Source organism: Centrocercus urophasianus, unplaced genomic scaffold (genome assembly GCF_019232065.1).
Source record: "Centrocercus urophasianus isolate 14NV4802_14NV808 unplaced genomic scaffold, USGS_Curo_1.0 seq_15, whole genome shotgun sequence".
Lineage (NCBI taxonomy): Eukaryota > Metazoa > Chordata > Aves > Galliformes > Phasianidae > Centrocercus > Centrocercus urophasianus.
In genome coordinates, this window is record NW_024884697.1 from 46,846,240 (window position 1) to 46,867,638 (window position 21,399).

General features: G+C 42.2%; 1 protein-coding gene across 1 annotated transcript in view; it reads left to right on the plus strand.

Moving 5' to 3' along the window:
- Nucleotides 1-8,686: 8,686 nt before the first annotated feature.
- TTC26 (tetratricopeptide repeat domain 26) overlaps nt 8,687-21,399 on the plus strand; it is a 44,243-nt gene continuing 31,530 nt past the window's right edge. The window contains exons 1-4 of the mRNA XM_042816025.1: nt 8,687-8,744; nt 8,877-9,014; nt 9,192-9,284; nt 16,139-16,253. Of these exons, the coding sequence (XP_042671959.1) occupies nt 8,742-8,744; nt 8,877-9,014; nt 9,192-9,284; nt 16,139-16,253 (349 nt within the window). The 5' untranslated portion in view covers nt 8,687-8,741. The remainder of the gene's footprint in view (nt 8,745-8,876; nt 9,015-9,191; nt 9,285-16,138; nt 16,254-21,399) is intronic.

Genomic DNA, 21,399 nt, shown 5'->3' on the forward strand with positions numbered 1-21,399 from the left:
CGTGACTTGTCTGCTACTTAAACAAATAGTAAGAAGTCTTCCCTCTCAACTTCTGGTTTTATACTCTTTCTCTAAAGGATTGACCATGTCTGTACGGTGAGTACAAGGCCCAAGTGAATCAGACTTTTGTCGCTTCAAATCTGAATTATTCCAATCAATAGCAAGGGAGAAGAAAAATCAGATCTTGTGCAGAGATACAGCTACAACTGGCATTAACTCAAGCGGACAACCTCTAAATTTTGGTATTCAGTTTTGGTATCAGGCAGAGGAAAATGTTCTGTGATATCAGCTAATATAAGACATCAAACACATTAAACACAGAGAAAGCATGCTTTTATTTGAAAGCAGAAAACAAAGGATCTCTGCTGAGTCATTCAGAGACCAAACCCTGTCAGATAAAGACAGGCTGAGGGAATTTCCCACTACCCATAAAAAAATGGTGCACCTTGTGAAAAGTTCAACTTGACTTTGACTTGACAGTCGACCTGAGCCTGTAAAAAAACATCAGTAGATGGCACTTGGAGAGCTATTCAGTATTTACTGCAGTTGTAGGGGCAGTAAGTTAATAAGGTGAATTAGTTGTTTCAAGTGAAGTTAAAAAAATATATAGTAGTAAGTATTAAGTTTAACAAAACTGTTTCAGAGAGGCTTCAGGCTCCTATTCTGTAGTCAGGGTGGTGATTATGGATTACAGTGTCTTTGATATAGGATATAAGGTTTCATCAGCTAACCTTAGCATAATGGAGGGTGATGAGCAACACAGAGATGATAGCTTGGCGAGGAAGGCAAGTACAAGAACATCAATGCAGCTAAAGGCAGCTCTTGGCATCAAGGCTACTGCCTGGGACCATTTTACCATGCTAGCTGAAGCCTCAAAAATGCAGCAATGAGATGGAGGACAGATTTAAAATCTACAGTTCAACAGAATCAAACAATTTTCTAATATCCTAATATTCACTGTACTGGAGTAGGCAGCCAAATGGAACCACAGAGCTGACCCTCAATGCAGAATTTTGTTTCCAGACAGACAGGACATAGTTTATTATAAGAGTTAGACACTGTTTCAGACTCAGCAGAATACAGCTCGGTCAATAGACAAATGGGAGCTATCTGTAAAGTGCACACATCTGTCCTGTTTTGCCTGACAAAGTAAGAGGCTCGTGTAATAATTTGTGTCTTGGACATGTACTTCAGTCTCCTCAAGTCCTTTTTTTTTTTAAATGTTAACCAGGTCTACAGTGTGTGACGGGATGCAGTTATGAGATCTTCCATATAAGTGCATGCTTACAAATCCATTTGGCAGTGGAATATTGTGCAGATATTTCAGCCCAAGTCCTGGACCAATACAACTGCATTCTCCAGTCCATAGTAATCGCAATGATATGGCATTCTGACTCAGGTAAGTTTATGTGGGTCCAGCAAAGCATGCATTGCATTTTCAGCTCTGAGACTGTCTTGTGGGGGCAGTTTGGATTTGCAAAATTTGCTGATTGTCTTGCCTCTCATACCACATAAACTTCCAAAACTGCTGATGCTGAAATCCAATACAAGAGCAGCTTGAAGTTACATTTACTAACTTGACTGAATCTTAATGATGTGCTGGAAGTTTCAAGAAGTTTCTGAAGCTGCAGCTCCCACAAAGCCATTCAATCATCGTCAGACACCAGTGTAGAAATTAGACATTTCTGCTTAATTGTTCAGGGTCTTTGTTTCACAAGACTGTTGTTTGCTGCCTTGAAGTGGACAATAGTGGCTTGACAAGAGTATTAAATGCATACATGATATGTCAGCTCTCTGCAGACTGGTCTTTGATATCAGCTTAGATGTTTTCACCTTCTCTCATCATTGGCAGTCTACACAGGGCAGATTAAGGCTCAGATGTAGCTGACTCCATTTAAAAAAAAATAAGCAAATATTCTTCAAGATCTTTGCTTTATGGGAATCATTTCCCATTTACTCATATCAAGGATTTGCCTTTGTAGTTTCAGCAGGGGAATATTTCATTTCTTTCACTTCTGCAAATCACTTCTTCTGTGAGGCTGTCAGATGCACCTTCAGTGGTACAAGAGGCAGAACATTGTGACACATCATTATTGAAAAATCATGATTTTAGCCCGACATTGTGGAAACTGAAACGTGATTGTTACTAGAGAAAAGATCACTTTACAGCCTCTTGCTTAGTTTATATGATGACTTTTTCCCATTTCTTGTATTTCCTTTCTGCCCATTTTAGCTTTCCTTCCCTCCTTCCTCTTCTTTCCTTAAACCACACTTTCTACTCTCTGAATTTCTTTTATTTAAAGCCATTACAGTCTCTCATGCTTATCTTGGTGTTTAGTCACAGATGTATGACTTCCCTTTTGCTGCTGTCAGTATAGGCCAATTCCCTCTCTGTGTGGGAATAAACATGGTCATTAATCATCCTACAGCTCACAGTCTCCAAGATAATGTCCCTAGCTAATAGAATGGTGATGGTAATAATTGCAGCAGTTTTCCGGCATTGTTAATAGAGTAGCTGAACTTCTCAACTTAGCTTTGAAATTATAAAGTGTCACTTTGGCATTTCATATGAGGAAAAGATCATAATCTCTCTACTCACTTTGATCTGCACCTTCACAGTAATATCTACACCAGACTTTCTAGAAAGACGTAGGTCAGTTTGGTGCTGGTGAGAATACAGGACTAAATTACATCAGTCCTCCTCCACAATTTACTAAATTTATATAGAGACTTAGACTGCTTTGAACAGATTTTAGACCACTCCCATATGCAGAGAGCCCACACCAAATGTCACAATGCCAAATTCTAGCATTTCACTCCCTATTTCTGTTGTTCACATGTTATGTACAGATAGCATCTCGAGAAGTTAGGGGATAATTCGATTTTTATGTGTTCAACCCATAGCCTACCTGTAGAAATGTGCAGTTCAAACCAGGAATCTGTCTGATGTCAAAGTCTGTTACTCTGATTGAAAGCTGGTTATGATTAGACTGGAAAATCAGCAGCGATTTGGCTATCATCTGCCATATACACCTCATTGTGTAAGTCAGCAAGGCTGGATGTGAAGTCATGTACTGCGTAGACCTCACATATGAGAGAATGATCTGACAGAGTCACAGCTTCACCTGCCGAGAACACTCCAGAAAAACCATGTCTGAGTCATGCAGAAGCAGCTAAGAATGATCTGTGCTATTAAATGTAACCTACATTCTACTTTATGTATAAATGTCTCCACTTTTCTAACTGATAAACAGACAATTATGTTCAATTAGAAAAAGAAGTTTACCTTCTAAAGTTGCAGGTAAGTTGAAGTTCAGCTGGAGCTCACCAATGTGGAATATACTTTTTTTTTTGTTTGTTTTGAGGCAACAAAAGTAAACAAGGTATGTGTATAGGCTAAGAACTGCCTTAACTAAAGCACAGTTAAGGTTAGAAGGTCTCCTATCTGATTTTGCATTTCACATAAAATTCCTCCCGCAGTGACATTTCCACTTCTTCTGTTTCTTTAATCAGTTTTCTTAGGCATCTGTATGCTAAAAAGCCCTTAAAACCTTAAATCTTAATTTCTCCTAGCTGTCTGTGCAGAGTCAGAATATTCCCTGGCAGTACTGAAAGGTGCAGTGAGGTATTCACAAAAGTTATTATTTTCTTTTAGTTAGGAATGAAGCACTTCTGAAGCATCGTTTCAGATCCAAGAGGAAGAAGGAATCTTACAGTACTGCTGTCAATCTATATGGTTTTTGTGATTTCATAGGGTTTTGATAAGGAGGCTCTTACACATGCTAAGCTTTCTGGCCTGCAGAACAATTATTTTCTGTCCCATAACAGAAACTCCTACACAACTGATAAGAGAACAGATACATGTATTGTATTAGTTTATATATAAAAACTGAACAACATTAAAAAAAGACAAAATCCAAACGCTGAAGAGACAAATACTTTTGTATCTATTTATAGAAAATGAATTTTCTCCTAACAAACGTAATGGCTTACTGAAAGAAAGAGAGAGGAAGAGAGGAAAAGAGGAAGAGAGGAAGGAAGGGAAGAAGGAAGGAAGGCAGGAAGGGAGGAAGGGAGGAAGGGAGGAAGGGAGGAAGGCAGGAAGGAAGGCAGGAAGGAAGGCAGGAAGGAAGGAAGGAAGGAAGGAAGAAAGGAAGGAAGGAAGGCCAGTCAGCCTCACCTCTGTCCCTGGAAAGGTGATGGAACAGCTTGTGCTGGATGTCATCTCCAGACATCTGGAAGAAGAGGAGGTTATCAGTAGTCAGCACAGGTTCACCAGGGGGAGGTTGTGCTTGACCAACCTAGTAGCCTTCTATGATGTTGTCTCTGGCTGGGTGGATGGGGGGAGAGCAGTGGATGTAGTCTACCTTGATTTCAGCAAGGCATTTGATACTGTCCCCCACGACATCCTTATAACAAAGCTGAGGAAGTGTGGGATAGATGAGTGGACAGTGAGGGGGGTTGAGAACTGGCTGACTGGCAGAGCACAGAGGGTTGTTGGTGGTGGTGCAGAGTCCGGTTGGAGGCCTGTAACCAGCGGTGTTCCTCAGGGGTCTGTGCTGGGTCCGGTCTTGTTCAATATCTTCATCAATGACCCTGATGAGGGGATAGTGGCCACCCTCAGCAAGTTTGCTGATGATACGAAGTTGGGAGGATTGGCTGACAGGCCTGAAGGCTGTGCTGCCATTCAGCGAGACCTGGACAGGCTGGAGAGCTGGGCAAAAAAAAAACGGATGAGGTTTAACAAAAGCAAGTGTAGAGTCTTGCATCTGGGGAGGAATAATTCCATGCACCAGTACAGGTTGGGGGATGAGCTGCTGGAGGGGAGCTCTGCGGAGAGGGACCTGGGTGTCCTGGTGGACGACAGGTTGGCCATGAGCCAGCAGTGTGCCCTTGTGGCCAAGAGGGCCAATGGCATACTGGGGTGCATTAAAAAGAGCGTGGCCAGCAGGTCGAGGGAGGTGATCCTTCCCCCTCTACTCTGCCCTGGTAAGGCCTCATCTGGAGTACTGCGTCCAGTTCTGGGCTCCCCAGTACAAAAAAGACAGGGATCTCTTGGAAAGAGTCCAGCGGAGGGCCACAAAGATGGTGAGGGGCCTGGAGCATCTCTCCTATGAGGAAAGGCTGAGTGAACTGGGTCTGTTCAGCCTTGAGAAAAGAAGACTGAGAGGGGACCTGATCCAGGTCTATAAATATCTAAGGTGTGGGGGGCAGAATGGCGAGGCTGGACTCTTTTCAGTGGTGAGTGGAGACAGGACAAGGGGAAATGGCCGGAAACTGCAGCATAGGAAGTTCTGCACAAATGTGCACACGAACTTCTTTACGGTGAGGTGACGGAGCACTGGAACAGGCTGCCCAGGGAGGTGGTGGAGTCTCCTTCTCTGGAGATGTTCAAGACCTGCCTGGATGCCTACCTGTGCGACCTGCTGTAGGGAACCTGCTTTGGCAGGGGGGTTGGACTCGATGATCTCTGGATCCAACCCCTACAATTCTGTGTGATTCTGTGTGAAGGAAGGGAGGGAGGGAGGGAGGGTGGAGCTGGTAAAGGAGGCCAAATCACTGGCACACACTCCTTATCACTTTGATTGACTAACTTGAAATTAATTGCTTGGAGATAAATCCTCTATTGGAGTGTAGATTACTTCCCTTTCTTGTATGAAAGCACATTCATAAGCAAGGCACATTGTCACAGTTCTGTTGTGCTCCCAAGGTTCCTGGTTGCAGTGTAACCTCTCAGGGACACCTGCAACACTGTGTTGTTCCAGGGCCAAGCTGGCTTGAAGTGACCAGGAGAATGTGAACATGGGTTGCATCCTCTGGGGAACTGAGCAGTTTATTCTTTATTGCTGAATAATGTTACAAATAGGCCTATTTATTTGTAACAAAACAAACAAATGGCAACAAAAGCCCTCTCTCTATCTGAGGAAATGCAAAATATTTTTTATTCTCAAGGGAACAGAAATGCCAAGAGTACAGGTGCTTCATTAAATCTCCCGTGGACAGGTGTTTTCAGGGTAGTTGTCAACATCAGAGTAATGTATTGCTTCTCCTTACTGGAATTGCTAGTGGTGCAATTAAGACAGCATAAAAATTAATGTTTTGGAAATTCTATTGTGTGGAGTTCTTCTCTAAGTAGAAGGGATTTGTTCTCTTTGCAGCAAACTGCAATGTCAGAGTTGCTACAAGAAACAAGGTCACAACTGTACTTGAAAATTACCCAGGATTTGCCAGAGGGATGGGCTATTATATGCTGTTAAAATGTACACAACATGCTTATCTAACATTTAATATTATACTCTTCATGTTTGTGTTTAGAGTAATCTAGATGGAGAGGCTATGTTTACCAGGAAACTATAAACACATACGCAGTATCATCTGCTGACTATGCAGCATCCTGACAGCAGTACACTACAAGCAGCAATCCAGCAAAGAGTGATTACTGATTGGAGGACATGAAAAGACCTTCTGGGTGAGTCCAAAGCTCCATCTATGCTGGTGTCCCACCTTGGGACACCAGTGTTCCTCACTGTCTCCCTGACTGGTGAAACTGATCAGGTGGGAGAATTTTAGCAACAGAAAAGTATCTTTTTCTGATTCCTTCATCCTTTCCTATCTACAAAGGTTGCTTTGAAAGTAAGGCCTTCTATTTATTTGCACGGAAACTACAACAGATATAAAGAGCACAATGACACTATATGATAGAGCAAATTCTCAGCTACAACACTATTTTTCAACATAGTCACTGCCATAGAATCATAAATTCTTAAGGTTGGGTAAGAGCCCATCATCCAGTTCAACCATCAACCTATCCCCACCATACCCACTAAACCACATCCACATAGTTCTGAAACACCTCCAGGGATAGTGATTCCACCAGCTCCCTGGGAAATGCATCATCACTCTTTCTGACAACAAATTTTTCCAATTATCCAACCTGAACCTCCCCGGTACAACTTTAAATCAATATCTCTTGCCTATTGCTAGTTACCTGGGATAATAGGCCAACCCCACCTTGTTACAACCTCCTTCACTGTAGGGAGTGAAAAGGTCTTCCCTGAGCCTCCTCTTCTCCAGACTGCACAATCCCAGTTCCCTCAGCCGCTCCTTTTAAGACATTTTATCCAGATTCTTCACCAGCTTTGAAGTCCTTCTTTGGACAGCTGCTTATAGGATGCTTCATCTGTCTCTTCATCCTGGTTGGGAGGTCTGTAACAGACTTCCACCAGGATGCCGGCCTTGTTGGCCTTCCCTCTGATCCTCACCCATAAGTACTCAATATTATCATTCCCAGCATTGAGATCTACAACATCAAAACACATAGAGAGTCATCCCACCACCTTTCCCTCCTTACCTATACCTCCTAAAGAGCCATCCATTGTAGCACTCCAGTCATGAGAATCTTTTCAGTAATGATGACTAAGTCACAGTACTCCGGTCACACCATGGCTTCTTGCTCCTCCTGTTTGTTGCCCATGCTGCATGCATTGTGTAAATGCACCATTAGTGATGCACTTTCACCAGAGATGAACAAGAGCCTCTATGCTGTGGTCATAAAAATCTGCATGTCCACCCCAACTTGGCTTGTCTTTCATATTGCTGATGAAATGCACGACTCGCTGCCTTGCTATGCTCACATGCACTGTTTGGTCTCCATAAATGTTCAGCATTCATTGATAAATATCAGTAAGTGCCATTTTTTCTGTGTGGGGGAATTCAGTAACACACCTTTGCTTCATACATGCTTCCACGTCAGACAACATTTTGTCAGACTGCACCTCTACTGTCTTTCATCGCACGGCAACAAAATGCAATGGAATTTTGGTGGGAAGGTTCAGCCTCTACTGCCATACCATGATCATTTGCCTCTGATGTCGTGGGTCAACATAATAAAATAGGAAGAGTCACTTTTGGATCAGCCCTCATACAAGCATCACAGAGAAGGAGACATCAGCCTCTCGCACCACCATTGGGGAAAGGCTGGTGTAAGGTTATGTGATGAAAGGTTCATCAGCACAAAACCGAAGAAGCACAGACGAACCAGTGAACAACCCCAATAACCCACCACCTTAACTTAGCTCCTCCCAGGCTGCCCTGGGAGAGTCATCAGCCCATCCAGATCCATGGGAGAAGTTCTCTGGAGCACCTACGGACTAAAAGCATATGAAACTCATCATGGGATGTCATGGAAGAACATGTGGGGATTGCACAAGAGTTGTTATGGCAGGCATGCCCAACCCGTGGGCTGCCTGTGGGTGCGCACCTATTGCTCAGCAGCAAGGAAACAGCTGCATGCTATCCACCTATACGGCCCAAAGCAACTCTTCACTCATTGTGGCCCAGGTGAGCCAAAAGGTTGGACACTCGTGCATTATGGGATGTTGTGGAGAAGGACCAGCGGTGGGGAAAAGGTAGGAATCAAAGTGATTTGGTGAGAAACCAATATGGGAACCAGAAGGCCAGCGCACTTCTCTGGCCGCGTCCCGCACCTCGTCAGCCGGGCGCGGGAACAACCAAGAACTGAACAACCAAGTGACACTCCAAAAGCGCCTCCTCTCGCGTGCGATGATTGGAGCCCACGGGTGCTCAGCGGAGCCAAGGCTCAGCCCTTCCGGGGGACGGCGCCCGTCTGCGCGCGGCGCCTATTGGCCGCATCGCTGGGCTCCGCGCCTTCTTCCGCCGTCCCACGGTTACCGCGGCAACGGCGCCATCGGCGGCGCGGGGAGCGCGGGCCCGGCGGCAGGATGGTGAGAGGGGCCGGGCGGGGGGCGCGGGCCGCGGGTCGAGCAGGCGCTCCTTTCCCGCTCCTTCCGCTCCGGGTGGAGCGGCCCCGCTCCGGGGCCCCGCTCTGAGCCGGCTCCGCTCTGCTCTCTGCCCAGATGCTCTCCCGGGCCAAACCGGCTGTGGGAAGCACCCCGCCGCAGGGAGACAGACGGAGGAGGAAAGGGAAGAAAGTGCCCCAGCTGGAGGAGCTGCTGGCCGGGAGGGACTTCACCGGCGCCATCGCCTTGCTGGAGGTAACGGGAGCGGGCCCGGGCCTGCTGCTTCCCTGGGAACCGAGAGCGGCTTCACCCAACGGCATCCACAGCCGTCAGACTGCCCGCGGTATTAATGGGCATGGTGTTGCTTTACTGGTGTTTATAAACTGTGCGTGACTGCTGACAGCGGTCTCACATTCGCTCTTCCCTCCGAAGTTTCAGCGAAACGCGGGTGAGCAGCAGGAGGATGCTGAGCTCTGGATCGGGTACTCTGCCTTCCATCTGGGTGACTACAAGAGAGCTCTGGAGGTGAGATGGGGAACTGGGGCTCTGCCACAGGGATAGCAACAGTGGGAAGGAGTTCTGTGATAGGGAACGCTTCTGCCAGCCAGTCCAATTAGAGACATGATAATGACAAAATCATTAAGGTTGGAAAAGACCACTAAGATACCTAGTCCAACCGCCAGCCCATCCCCACCATGCCCACTGACCACATTCCTCAGTGCCACATCCACACAGTTCTGGAATACCTCCAGGGACGGTGACTCCACCACCTCCCTGGGCAGCCTGTGCCACTGCTGCACTGCTCTTCCTGAGAAGTTTTTCCATTCCATTCTTGCAGTTAACTTTCCACAGTGTCAGATTTTTAGTTTTTCAGATTTCATTATGCTTTAGTTTTCATTGTGTTCCTAATACATAATATACATGCTTTTTGACCCTGTTTAGAGGTTGATGACCTTGACCATTTAATGTATTTACTATTTTTCAGTGTGTTGTCTTATGTTGGGTAATTCCCTGCAATAAGACATTCTCCAAATGTTTTAAGTCACTAAGAGGCACACTGATTATTCAAGTATGCCTAAGTTAGCAATATTTGCACCATACAGTGCTGTTGTGTCACTTTTTTTTGTGTGTGTGTGTGGTTGTGTCACTTTTTGTGTATGTAAGTTTTTCTCTTGTGTCCATTTGTGCCTCCTGTGAAACTCCGCTTGTTGCCAATCAGTTCATTGCCAGTGTCACTGGATTTCTTTTCTTAATTGTGCTAACATATTCTACTGTAGAAATCTGAACAAGATTTTGCTGTGTAATTCCGAGGGATGGAATCAGTGTGCACTCTTGATCAGAGAGTAATGTGGAGACTTGTTTGGTGATATTCAAAAGGCTGCAGATGAGCAAGTGAAGATTTGGAAAAAACTCAGTCTGCCTGAGTAGTGTTTTTTGCATTGCTGCATTCCTACTGATGTGAATTGCTGGATCCTTAGAATGCTCTATTACACCATTTAAGGCTTATTAGTTTTGGTCAGTATCGTCTGAGAGGAGAACTCCATCACAACTTGCTGTGAAGTGCAGTTGTGGTCTGAGAAAAAAATTCAGCCTTTTAACTTGCCTGCTCTGGGAGGAATTATCTTTTTTTAAAAATATATATACAGAGTCTACTCTGAAAGTAATGCCTCCCATTTTATTATGTTGGCCCACAATGTTAGAGGCAGATGGAGGTGGTATGGCAGTAGAGGTTGAACCTTCCTGCCACTATTCTGTTAGATTTTGTCACTGTGAGATGGATGGCAGCATAGAGGTAGTCTAACAAAAAGATGTCTGGCATGGAAGTGCTTGTGAAGAAAAGGCGTGTCATTGAATTCCTCATGCAGAAAAAAATGGCACCTATTGGCATTTAATGATGCTTGCTGAGCATTTATGAAGATCAAACAGTGGATACGAGCACAGCAAGGCAGTGGGTGGTGCAGCAGTGGCAACTGTGACATGAAAGACAAGACATGTTCCAGATAACCACACACAGATCTCACACCACAAAACGAAGAGAGTCTCAATTAGCTCAACAACGTGAATCAGTGGATCACAACCAGGGAATTGTGTATGGAGCTGAATATCAACTTCAGTGTGTTGGAAACAATGGTGGCAATGTTGGAATACCAGAAAGTTTCTTCCAGGTGGGTTCCATGAACGCTAGGAAGAGAAAAAGCACCACATGAATGTTTGTCAGGACCTACTGAACAATATGAGGCTGTTGGTGACAGTTTCCTGGATCACATCACTACTGGTGATGAGACATGGTGTCACCACTGTGACACTGCGAGTCAGAGTCAAAACAGTTCATGGAGTGGCAACATATGAATTCCCCATCAAACAAGTTCCAAAATGCAGCCCTCAGCAGGCAAAGTGATGTGCACTGTCTTTTGGGATAGGAAAGAGATGATCCTTCTGAATTTCCTGGAACTTGAACAAACTTGAACAAATCAACTCTGAATGCTACACTGCAAAGCTGACTAAGCTGAAGGCTTGAACTTAGAGTCAGGCCAAAGAGGAAGACAACCTTCCTCTTGCATCACAGTGATGCCAGGTCCCATACCAGTTTGAAGACCATGGAGCACTGTCGTGGTTTTATGATTTTTGTAATTGATATTCCACATCATAACATCATGTAGGGTGCTGGGAGTTAAAAGAGTTAATGCTGCAGTTCCACAGATTGTCAGTAGTTCTGGAAACCTAATCCCAGAAGAGAAGAATGAACTACAGCTCCCAGAAGACTTCATTATTCTGTTTCAGTTTTCTATTCTGAGGGAGATAAAACTGCCTGGGATTCACAGGGCTGTCTCTTTCTGTTGTCTCTGCTGTGTGCTCCCTAGCTGTCTCAGCTACAGCATTAGAGTAAGGCACAAAAATGATGTGAGGCAGAAACAGAATTTCTCAGGCCTCCAAGTTCAAAAGACATATTCCCCTCGCCTAAAAAATAACAGACATCTGTTGGGAGAAGTTAGAGCTGTTCGGTGTCATTCAGCTTGACAATACACATCGCACAAAGTGGAGAACAGCAGTTTAGAACATAGTGGTACTTTAATATTCACATTCAGAGTTGTGTCATTTAAAGATTATGAATGTAAGAGTTGCTTCACTAAATTTATATCTGGATGTCGAGGTGTTAATAAGGAGTGAAAGTTTAAAAAGAAGAAAAAATGTTTGAATAAAATAATAGGTCAGGATTAATTATGAAATAAGCTTTGCTCTTTGGAATGTCCACTAGGTGCTTATATGGCCAGAGTAGGTTTTTAGAGTTTCAGCAAAAGAATAGCAGTGTTGTTTATATAGAGACTAGATTTTGTCAGTTGTATTCAGTTCACCACTAGATGATGCTGTTGATTCAGGCTTTTAAAATCTACAACCCAGTCTGTTTTTCTGTCTGTTTGCCCTGGTAGGGAAAAAATAAATACACAAAAAAAACCAAAAAACAAACAAACAAAAAAAACACAAACCATGTATAGACACCTTTTAAAGTGAGAGATCACAGTTTCCCACTTTAAGACTGATTTTTTGGCAGAGTAATGAATCCTGATACCTTTGTTGCTCTGGTAGCATGTGGGAAATGAGCCTGTGTATCTCAGTCTAGTTTCTTTTGGGTCAGAACACTGTATAATTCCAAACATTGCAGTGGTCAAGGGAAAGCATTGACTATTCTATGTAGGTTGAATTCCTTTTCAGTTATCAGTGCCAAGGATGAAGTACATGCAGCATCTATCTTCACTGCTATATTATAGAAGTGTTGTTGATGTATTCTCAAGGACAAATTCCTTGATTCTCTATAATCTCTAGATCTCTTTGGGACATGCTGAGACCATGATAAATGAAATACTGTGGGTAGAAAATTCTCCAGAATTAAACAGAATGACATTACACAAAGTCTAAATAACTCGCAGTCCTAAGTGCCTGCAAGTGGCAATGTATCTGTTGTCTCTGTCATTATATTCCTAATTTGTGGTTGGTATTCTTCACACCTGATGAAATTCTGCTCTGTAATCCTTTCATTTATGATGAGATTTTCATGGTGAGTTAGGTCACGCTGGCTGCATGCCACCTCTTGGAGAGTCTTGGCAACTGAGGTGAAGTAGCCATTGTCATCCACAAGGAGAGGTGGGGGAAAAAGTGAAAATCAGATAGACCTGCAAATCCAAGAGTATCTTTAGGGTGAATTACAGCAATATAATCAGCACATTCAAGTTCTCTTACTGTAGACGTACCAACAGTCTCTAGGCAGAGCTCTACCCTGACTAGATTCACACTTCTTAGTAGGTAGGTGCCTTTCTCAAAGGATATACCACCAACATTGGTCTGGGATCATCACGGCTGCTGTGTACTACTTTACAAATGGCACCACTCTGAAACCTTCCAGCAGTCACAGTGGCAGTCCCTGAGGGCTTCCTACTCACTTATAAATCAATTTCTATTAACAGTAGGCAGATAAGTGTCTTCTTGGCACTGTATGGCAATTGGGACTCCCCAAGTTGATGGGAGGATCTAATTAGTTTTGTGGAGATTTCTTCCTCTTTTACCAACTTCAACCCCCCCACATCTGTCCGTCTGCCATCACTCATCACCCAGGGATTCTGGCAGGCTCTCCTGCCTGTTGCCTTCCTTTCAGCAGAGAATCGGGAGCTGCTTACCTCTTGGGTAAGGGTGAGGACCTCCTACCTACCCTGATGTGCCTGAATTAAATAGTGAAGCGTGAAAGGAACAGAGCTATACCAGGGTAGTGGTTCGTGCATGAGCAATATCTAGTCTTGAGAGCATGAGAATATATAAATGCTCCAGCTTCTGACAGCTGAAGCTAGAAAGAAAAATATGGAATTTTGGTTCTCAGTTTTCTGTGCTTCTTTGTCATGACTGTAGTCAGGAATCAAGTATCTCCATGCTTCCTTTGAACACTTGTGAGGCAGCCCTATACATTGGCCCATTTGGCATCTTTGCAGAACCTTTGTTTATGAGCTTGGAGAATCTTGACAAGTAATGAGGTCAGCAGGATTCTATTCAGTGCCCTCAGTGTTGTTGGTAGGTGCAGTCAGTAGGTGTCTGTAGCCTTAGGCAATCAACCTATCAACCTGCTTCTTTGGAAGGCTGTGTGTATGCCTTTAGATAGGATGAGAGGTGGAGGAGAGTGAAAAAGCATGAAGCTGTCAAGCCCTTGGTTGGCAAAAGTGTGCCACAGGGTGGGTGGCTATTGGAAAGACTTGTATTTTGCTTTTTTTTATTATTTTTTTTTATGGGTTTCTTGCGGGTTTTGTTTTGGGTGAGGAAGGGGAAAAGCTCTTGTGAAAAGTCTTTGAGAGACTGTAATGCCGAATGCCTTTTACTGAGTAAAGGGGCAACAGCCCCACGTAGCTTGGGCTCATGGCCCAGAACTATGTGGTAGGACGGGCTAACAGTCCTCATTTTTATTTACTGTGTATTAACAGATTCACATTAGTAATGCTACAGCACTCCTTATTTATTGCACGTCCTGAATGGCCAGGCCAGAATATGACTTGTGTTTATGCACTTTGTGCTTTCTAATTAATCTGCCTGAAGCCATAACCGAAAGAGACCTTTGGGTGCACTTAATTTGAATGAATTTTTAAGGATTCCAGATGGTCCCAAAAAAGAACAGTAGCTCCATCACGGGCCTGTGTCAAGACTGAACTGGCCTCAGTAGGGAACATCAGCCTATATGTAAATGTTTTCTTTGTTGTTGTTGGTTGCTTGTTGTTTTTTGTTGGTTTTTTTTTTTTAATCAATCAATTTATTATTTTTTAAAAGGACAGTTTTTGAGGACAGTTAGTCACTAGAATACTAGCAAGACTGGGCTGGCTTTCAAAAGCATACATTACCAATAGCTTCTGTAGTTGAGAGTGCAATTTGCTTTCATGTGGCAGGAGAAAAAAATATTTTTACTAGCAACTATAAACTTTGTTGTTGTCAGCATGTGTCTGTTCTTGGAATTTGCTGCCCTTTGGACATAGTTTCTCTTGTGATTGATACCTATATCTGTGCCTTTCCCCACGGGAAGAAGACTTCCATGGTGCAATGTGGTAAATTCACCAGGAAGGGAGAAATTTCAGTTCATACGGTTGGAGGAAGAATACAGAGTTAGCAATGGGGTATGTTGAGAGAGATGAGAGGCTTCTGCTGGTTGAGGGATAGTGTTCATTGAACAAGTCCTGTGAGAGTCTTGCTTAACCTGGCCTGCTTTTGCCTTATGCTGGAGGATGGACATGGGACAAGGAGGAGGAACGCAAGCAGGGAGCACGTTCACTAGGAAGGTCCTTCTGAGTAATTTAATAGAGCCTTGAAGAGGAAAAAATGGCATTGAGGGATCTCCTCCATGCTTATGTTTTAATTAGCTAGTGTTGTGCAGAGCAAAGATGTATATCTTCAGGAATATTGCTGCTGAATATAGCTGCAGAGTTTCTTGCTTCATTAAAAGAACAGATTGAAAGTTTTGTCTGTTGGGTTTTACTTTTTTCCCTCCACAAATAACAAGAGAGAATACTTTATGTATTATTATTATTAAAGGTTATGTAATGAATGTGGAAGTGTGCAAAATATCAGAATATGGTGTTCAGTGGATTTTGGTAGCTTGGGTGTAAATCTTAACATGAGAAACAGTGAAGTTAGGCACAATTTAGTAATACTTGCTATAGTTATATTTTTGTGTATATGGCAGACTTGAACGTGACCAAGACTGACTTCTGGGCTTGTATTTTAGTGCAGCATCTCAAAACATTTGAATAGTGCATCTCTATCAGTAGAATTTTTTGAGCACACACCTGCAACATATGAATATTTATTTATAAACTATACACGCTAAAGTTGTAATAAACACTTTTATATTTTTGTGCCACTGGTAAATAAAATAAAAGCTTAAAATAAAATAAAAGAATTTCTTGATACACCTCTTTGGGTTGCCTTGCATATACTGTCTCTTTGGAGTCCACTGTTTTAATCTATACAAAGACACTACATGCAGATTTATAACAGGATATTTAACACTCCAATAAGTAATTATAAAGAGATTTCCATGATTTTTATGACTTCCTCTGACTCAGTGAGTTAGGAAAGCATTGGAAAAGACAGAGGAAAAGCCTGTTATCTCAATGATTTTGTAACTGTTAAAGCATTGACAGAATTCCTGCAGTGATGATTTTTAGTACTGCTTATCCCCATTGATTCTTTCACTTTCATAAACAGAAAGAAGCTGCTGAATGTATCTTAAGTTAAAATGTAATAGTTCAGTTGTAAGAGTGGTGATGAACTTGGCAATAAATTGGGTGAGCTGAATAATTTGTATGCTATTAAATGAAGGAAAAAAACCACCAGAAAAAACACTTCTTTTCCAGGAATATGAGGCCTTGACCAAACAACCATCTTGCAATCCTGATGTTTGGGTGAACCTTGCGTGTACCTACTTCTTTCTGGGAATGTATACACAAGCTGAACAGGCAGCCTTGAAAGGTGAGATGTATGTCTCAGACTGATGAAATGAACTGTTTGTTGACTTGAACACCTAAAATGATTTCCAGAAAAGTATATGATGCTTTTTTTTCAGAGTAATAAAGGATGCTTTTGAACAAAGAGTTTTTTTTCTTTTTTTCTCTTTTTTTTTTTTTTTTCTTTCTTCTTTTCGTTCAGGGCAAAATTTATAATATGATTTGCTCTCTAAAAATACCTGGGGCAGGTGGAACAGCTGAAACTGAAAGAAGCATTTGGAAAATAATTTCTCTTACAAATTTCTAAAAACAAAACCTAGCATATGCTGACCAGCAGCAAAAATTTACTATTCTTTTGGCTGACTGCATATCTCTGAGCCATTGCAGATGAAGCTAATAAGGATAGTGAAATAATCAATAAATAACATGAGAGAATTCAGCAGTTTGAGTGACTTAGTAGATGGTCTTACTGCCTTTTTAGTTAGATATTAGGGATCTGGTTATAAGGTGTGCACTTTGCTGCACCACATTATTAAGTTTTCATGTTAATTTGAACATGCATGGAATCTAAAGAAGAAGAATGGAAGTTAGATTCCAAGGCACTTTTTTACTGCCTAAAAATGTTTCTTCAGTTTGATTTTGTTACCCATCACTTTCTGTTTAACTTAGTGACTTATATTGTTTCTCATCACCATGAATCTCAGTGCTTCCTAAGTACAATTAATAGCAGTGATGTTCTCAGTCAGCTTTTGACTCTCACTTTCTTAGGATAAGACTTACGGAATCTTTTTGTTTGTTTGTTTCATTCTTTATTTCTTTAACCCTAGGATGAAAATAGGAAAGGGAGAAAATTACTGTGCGTTTTCTACTACTGTGTTAGAACACCTCCAAAGAGGACAGTTTTGCAGTATTTTTTAGAGATAATTAGATTCTGGTAACCCTTTAAAATTCCCTGAACAATCATCCTGAACTTGATTCCCACAGCTAAAAACGTTTTGTTTCCAACTGCAGAAGGTTTCCTGCAGAAATGTGTACTCCATATTCTTGATTAGTGATACATATTGTTCAAGAAGTGTGTAAAATTCTAGTATTCACAGGTGATAATGTAATCCTTAAAGTAGTATAAGCTTGAGTTTAGGAGATTACAATCTAGGACATGAACTTGAAATCTAAAAATAATTGGGCAATAGATCTGAGGTGTCACTATACCCAAACCGCAGAGGAAGCAAGTGGCTGCATCCTGTACCAGTTGGAGACTGCTCATTGTCATCAGCTTCACATAGGGTAAATTAGAGTTATCCATCCTAGAGATGACAGATACACAGCTGGGCATGCATCTTTAGAGCTGTGAGCTGAAACTGAGGGAAGGTTAATTCTTCCCTGCTCCTCAGATCATTTCTTGGTAGCATGACAAGGGGTTGGGTAGGTGGTGTGGTGAACAGTGCTCAAGTGCCAGAAAAAAAAGGCAAGAACATTAAGAAAGGAGTGCATGACATTGGGAATGCAGCTGAGGGACAAAACAGAAAATAGCTAAGCAGTAATGTTACTTCCTGATCTTTATGTAATTGTGCAAGTAAGGCAGCATGCCTGATTTTATACTGAGATGCTAGGCCTTCGTTGTGAATATTTAATACTGATGATTCCTAGCTGCTTAAGCTTGGTGGGGAGGCAGTCACAGCCTCTGAAGCACTTGGGAGCTTTCAATGGAGAAAGAAGTGTGGTAGATTCTCCTTTCCACATCCATCATTTCGGCCTTTCCTACACTGAATTTGAATCATCTTATCTTCGCTCAAAATGTATCCTCTTTTGGTTTATTTTGGTGTCTTTCAATAGCATCAGTGACGATTTTTCTCAGTACATTAATAGAGGAACCTACAGCACCTTATGATTTCTTCCGTGGTTTTGCAATGACCCGTAAGCAGCAAAATACTTCATTGAGCTGTAAGCACAAGAGAGTGAAGTCTGTGGAATGCCACCATTTATCCACTACTGCCTTTAACTCTGCCGTAAGAGTGATAGACACCATTAGCGTTGGGCTGCTTACCATTGCTATTTTGGGAATACACTGCCAGACTTTTTTGCATACTGTTTGATGTGTATTGATTATTGCTGCAGTTGTCATGCCCCTGAAAGCTGTACAGCACTAAAACAAATGAAGGAGAAATAATTTATTTTCATTTATAATTCCAAATTCCTATGGCGTTGGAGTCTCTGCATGAAAGGGAATGTGAATGTCAGCTAGCTTTCTGGAATAGCTTGTCTGCACAAAACTATAAATATCTGGAAATTAAATAGAAATTCCTTCTTGTCATTTGCTGTTACCATTGCTTAAGAAAATTATTAACTGAGGAAAAAATATGAAGAATGTTTTAAAATCAGGAAATGAGAGTTAAAGGCCATGAGGTAATTATTGCATTTCGTAAAAGATCATTTGCATTCTATTCTGGAGCAAGACTTCATTTTTTAATAGATGTGAAGCTTGTCATTACTTAAATAAAACTTAATTGGATATTCTCTCAGGAAATAATAAGTCTGTGCATCAAAAGTGTCATAAACCAGAATTACTGCAAACATAACCTAAGAAGTGGAATAAAAAGTCAGTAGAGGAGAGTCCTTTTTTTGAAGATTCTTTATGATAGATGTACTTTATCTCCTCTAGGCTTTCTGCCAAATTTCTTTCAGATATTTCTGGCCTCTTTTTCCTGCTGTCCTCTTACAGAATCACAGAATTACAAGGTTGGAAAGGACTTACAAGATCATCTATCTAGTCCAACCGTCCAACCGTCTCCCATTCCCACTGCTACCACAAGCACTAAACCGTATCTCACGGCTCCTCATCCCGACGCCTCTTGAACACTGCCAGGAACGGCGACTCCACCACCTCCCTGGGCAGCCATTCCAGTGCCTGACCACTTTCTGAGAGAAAAAGTTTTTCCTCATGTCCAGCCTAAACCTCCTCTGGCACAACTTGTGGCCATTTCCTCAGGTCCTGTTTGATGCCCGGGAGAAGAGGCCAAACCCCTCCTCATCACAACCTCCCTTCAGGCAGTTGTAGAGTGCAGTGAGGTCTCCCCTCAGCCGCTCCTCATAAGGTTTGTGCTCCAGACCCCTCACCAGTTTTGTTGCCCTTCTCTGGACACGCTCCAGGGCCTCAATGTCTTTCATGTAGTGAGGGGCCCAAAACTGGACACAGTACTCGAGGTGTGGGCTCACTAGAGCTGAGTACAGGGGGATGATCACCTCTCTGCTCCTGCTGGCTGCACTATTACTAATGCAGGCCAGAAAGGCATTGGCCCTCTCGGCCACCTGGGGATGTTATGTTTCCTGGATCTGTGGCGAAAGTAGTGTTCCTTAAGTCAGCAACTGTTGTTCCATAGTCATCCCATATCAAAGCTTCCAAGTGATGCGTTGTTTATTCCTTCTGCCTCAGTGCTTTAATGCACAGGGCTGAACATATATTTTCCTTAGTGTATATCAGCCCATCTTGCTTTGTAAGAATGCAGCCAAGTCTTCATCTTAGCTTAATAAATAATAATACATGTGTTAATTTTTCATTATCAAACCAAGTAGTCTTAAGTTGCGTTCCCAGTCCTGTGCCTTCAAGAAATAAATGACAAGGATCAGAAACTGAACCTGCCACATTTGCACAGAAATGCTGGCAACGAAACCTGGTGTTCAGAAGCCTGCACAGTGCTCTCAGAAGCCTTTAGCTAGCACTGCATTAAGAAAAATACAAGAACCAACAGTATTCTTCTAAACCACAAAATACATGCCAGCAAATGTGATTTGCACATAAGTGAGGCTGCAAAAAAACAAACAAAAAAAAACCAAACAACCAGTCTCTATATTTTAAATGTGGAGATTTACAATTAAGCTTCATGCACAGATAGGGTTGTATTAACTTGTCATTAGAGGTTTTTTTCCTTCTATTTTTTGCTGGGCAGCACTTTATAATTAATTTGCTTCTTCACAGCGCTTCATGTGTCAGCTCAGAATGTGGTTTAACTGAACAGATACTTCTCATTTCAGCCTATGCAGGAAGGAGCAATATTGCACAAAAGCAAAACAGAGATGAATTAATAAGAATGGTAGCATTTTCCAAACCAATTTTGCTTATTCCTGCACAAATGTTTGCCAGGTGTCAGAGAGTTATCGCCAATGAAAATGTGCAGTTACAAGAGAGCATGGCAACATTGCTGGATTTTCTTTTCTTTTAGGCCGCATCTTTCCCTACATGCAAAATTATTTGCTGTCTGCTTGTACCGTATTTCTTGAGCACAGAAGTTCATTTTCATTGCATTTTAGCCACTGTTTTTAAAACAGCTGGGTTTGAACTTTCAAAGTGCACACAAGAAAGTATCAAATTATAGATCTTTAAACTTTAAAAACTACTAGCCGTATTTTGGTTTGGTGGTGTTTTGTTGCTTGCATTTGGTTTGTGTGCTGGATTTTTTATTTGCTTTTTAAAGCATAGTGGAATCCACATAACAGAAATAACTGTTTTTGTTTCAGTCATCTTCAAGTTACTGTGCTCCAGCATGCCTGAAATGAAGCGCGTGTGTACTGCACAGAACTGAACACAGTTGAACTGACTTTTAAGTATAAGAAAGAATAAAAGTATTTGAGGAAAGTGAAAATTTCAGTGAATTATCTCTGCAGGTTTTGTGAGAAAATTCTCAACAGTTGAGCTATTTAAGTGCGTATAAGCATGAACCTCAGTGTTGGACTCTGTTTTTTCCTGACATTTTTCCCTTACCATTGCACTTTCCCTCCACCAGAAAGACTGTGGTTCTGAGGCACAGAGGGCTTCATTCAGCTGTGTTCAGGTGAGCAGGGCGTTGTTTCTTAGGGACAGCATAATAGGGATTTCTTTGGTCATATTTTCTGTGTTACCTGGATGAAGCCTTCTCATCCCTGTGCCAACTTTACCCCTCCCAGCTGTGGCAGTTTCAGATGTATTCTACACCTGTTAGCATGTGAAGTGCTCTATAGATCCATGTCAATATGTCTATAGTCCCTGAAACATCAGCACTGATAATTACAAAAATTCTAGTATAGAGATATTGTTGCATTTCTTAGGTGGAAAGAGATATGTCCAGTCCGACTGTCTCAGTGATTTCTTTCGTACAAGGCCAGTACTAGACACAGGAGCAGGGTCTGGTTTATCACAG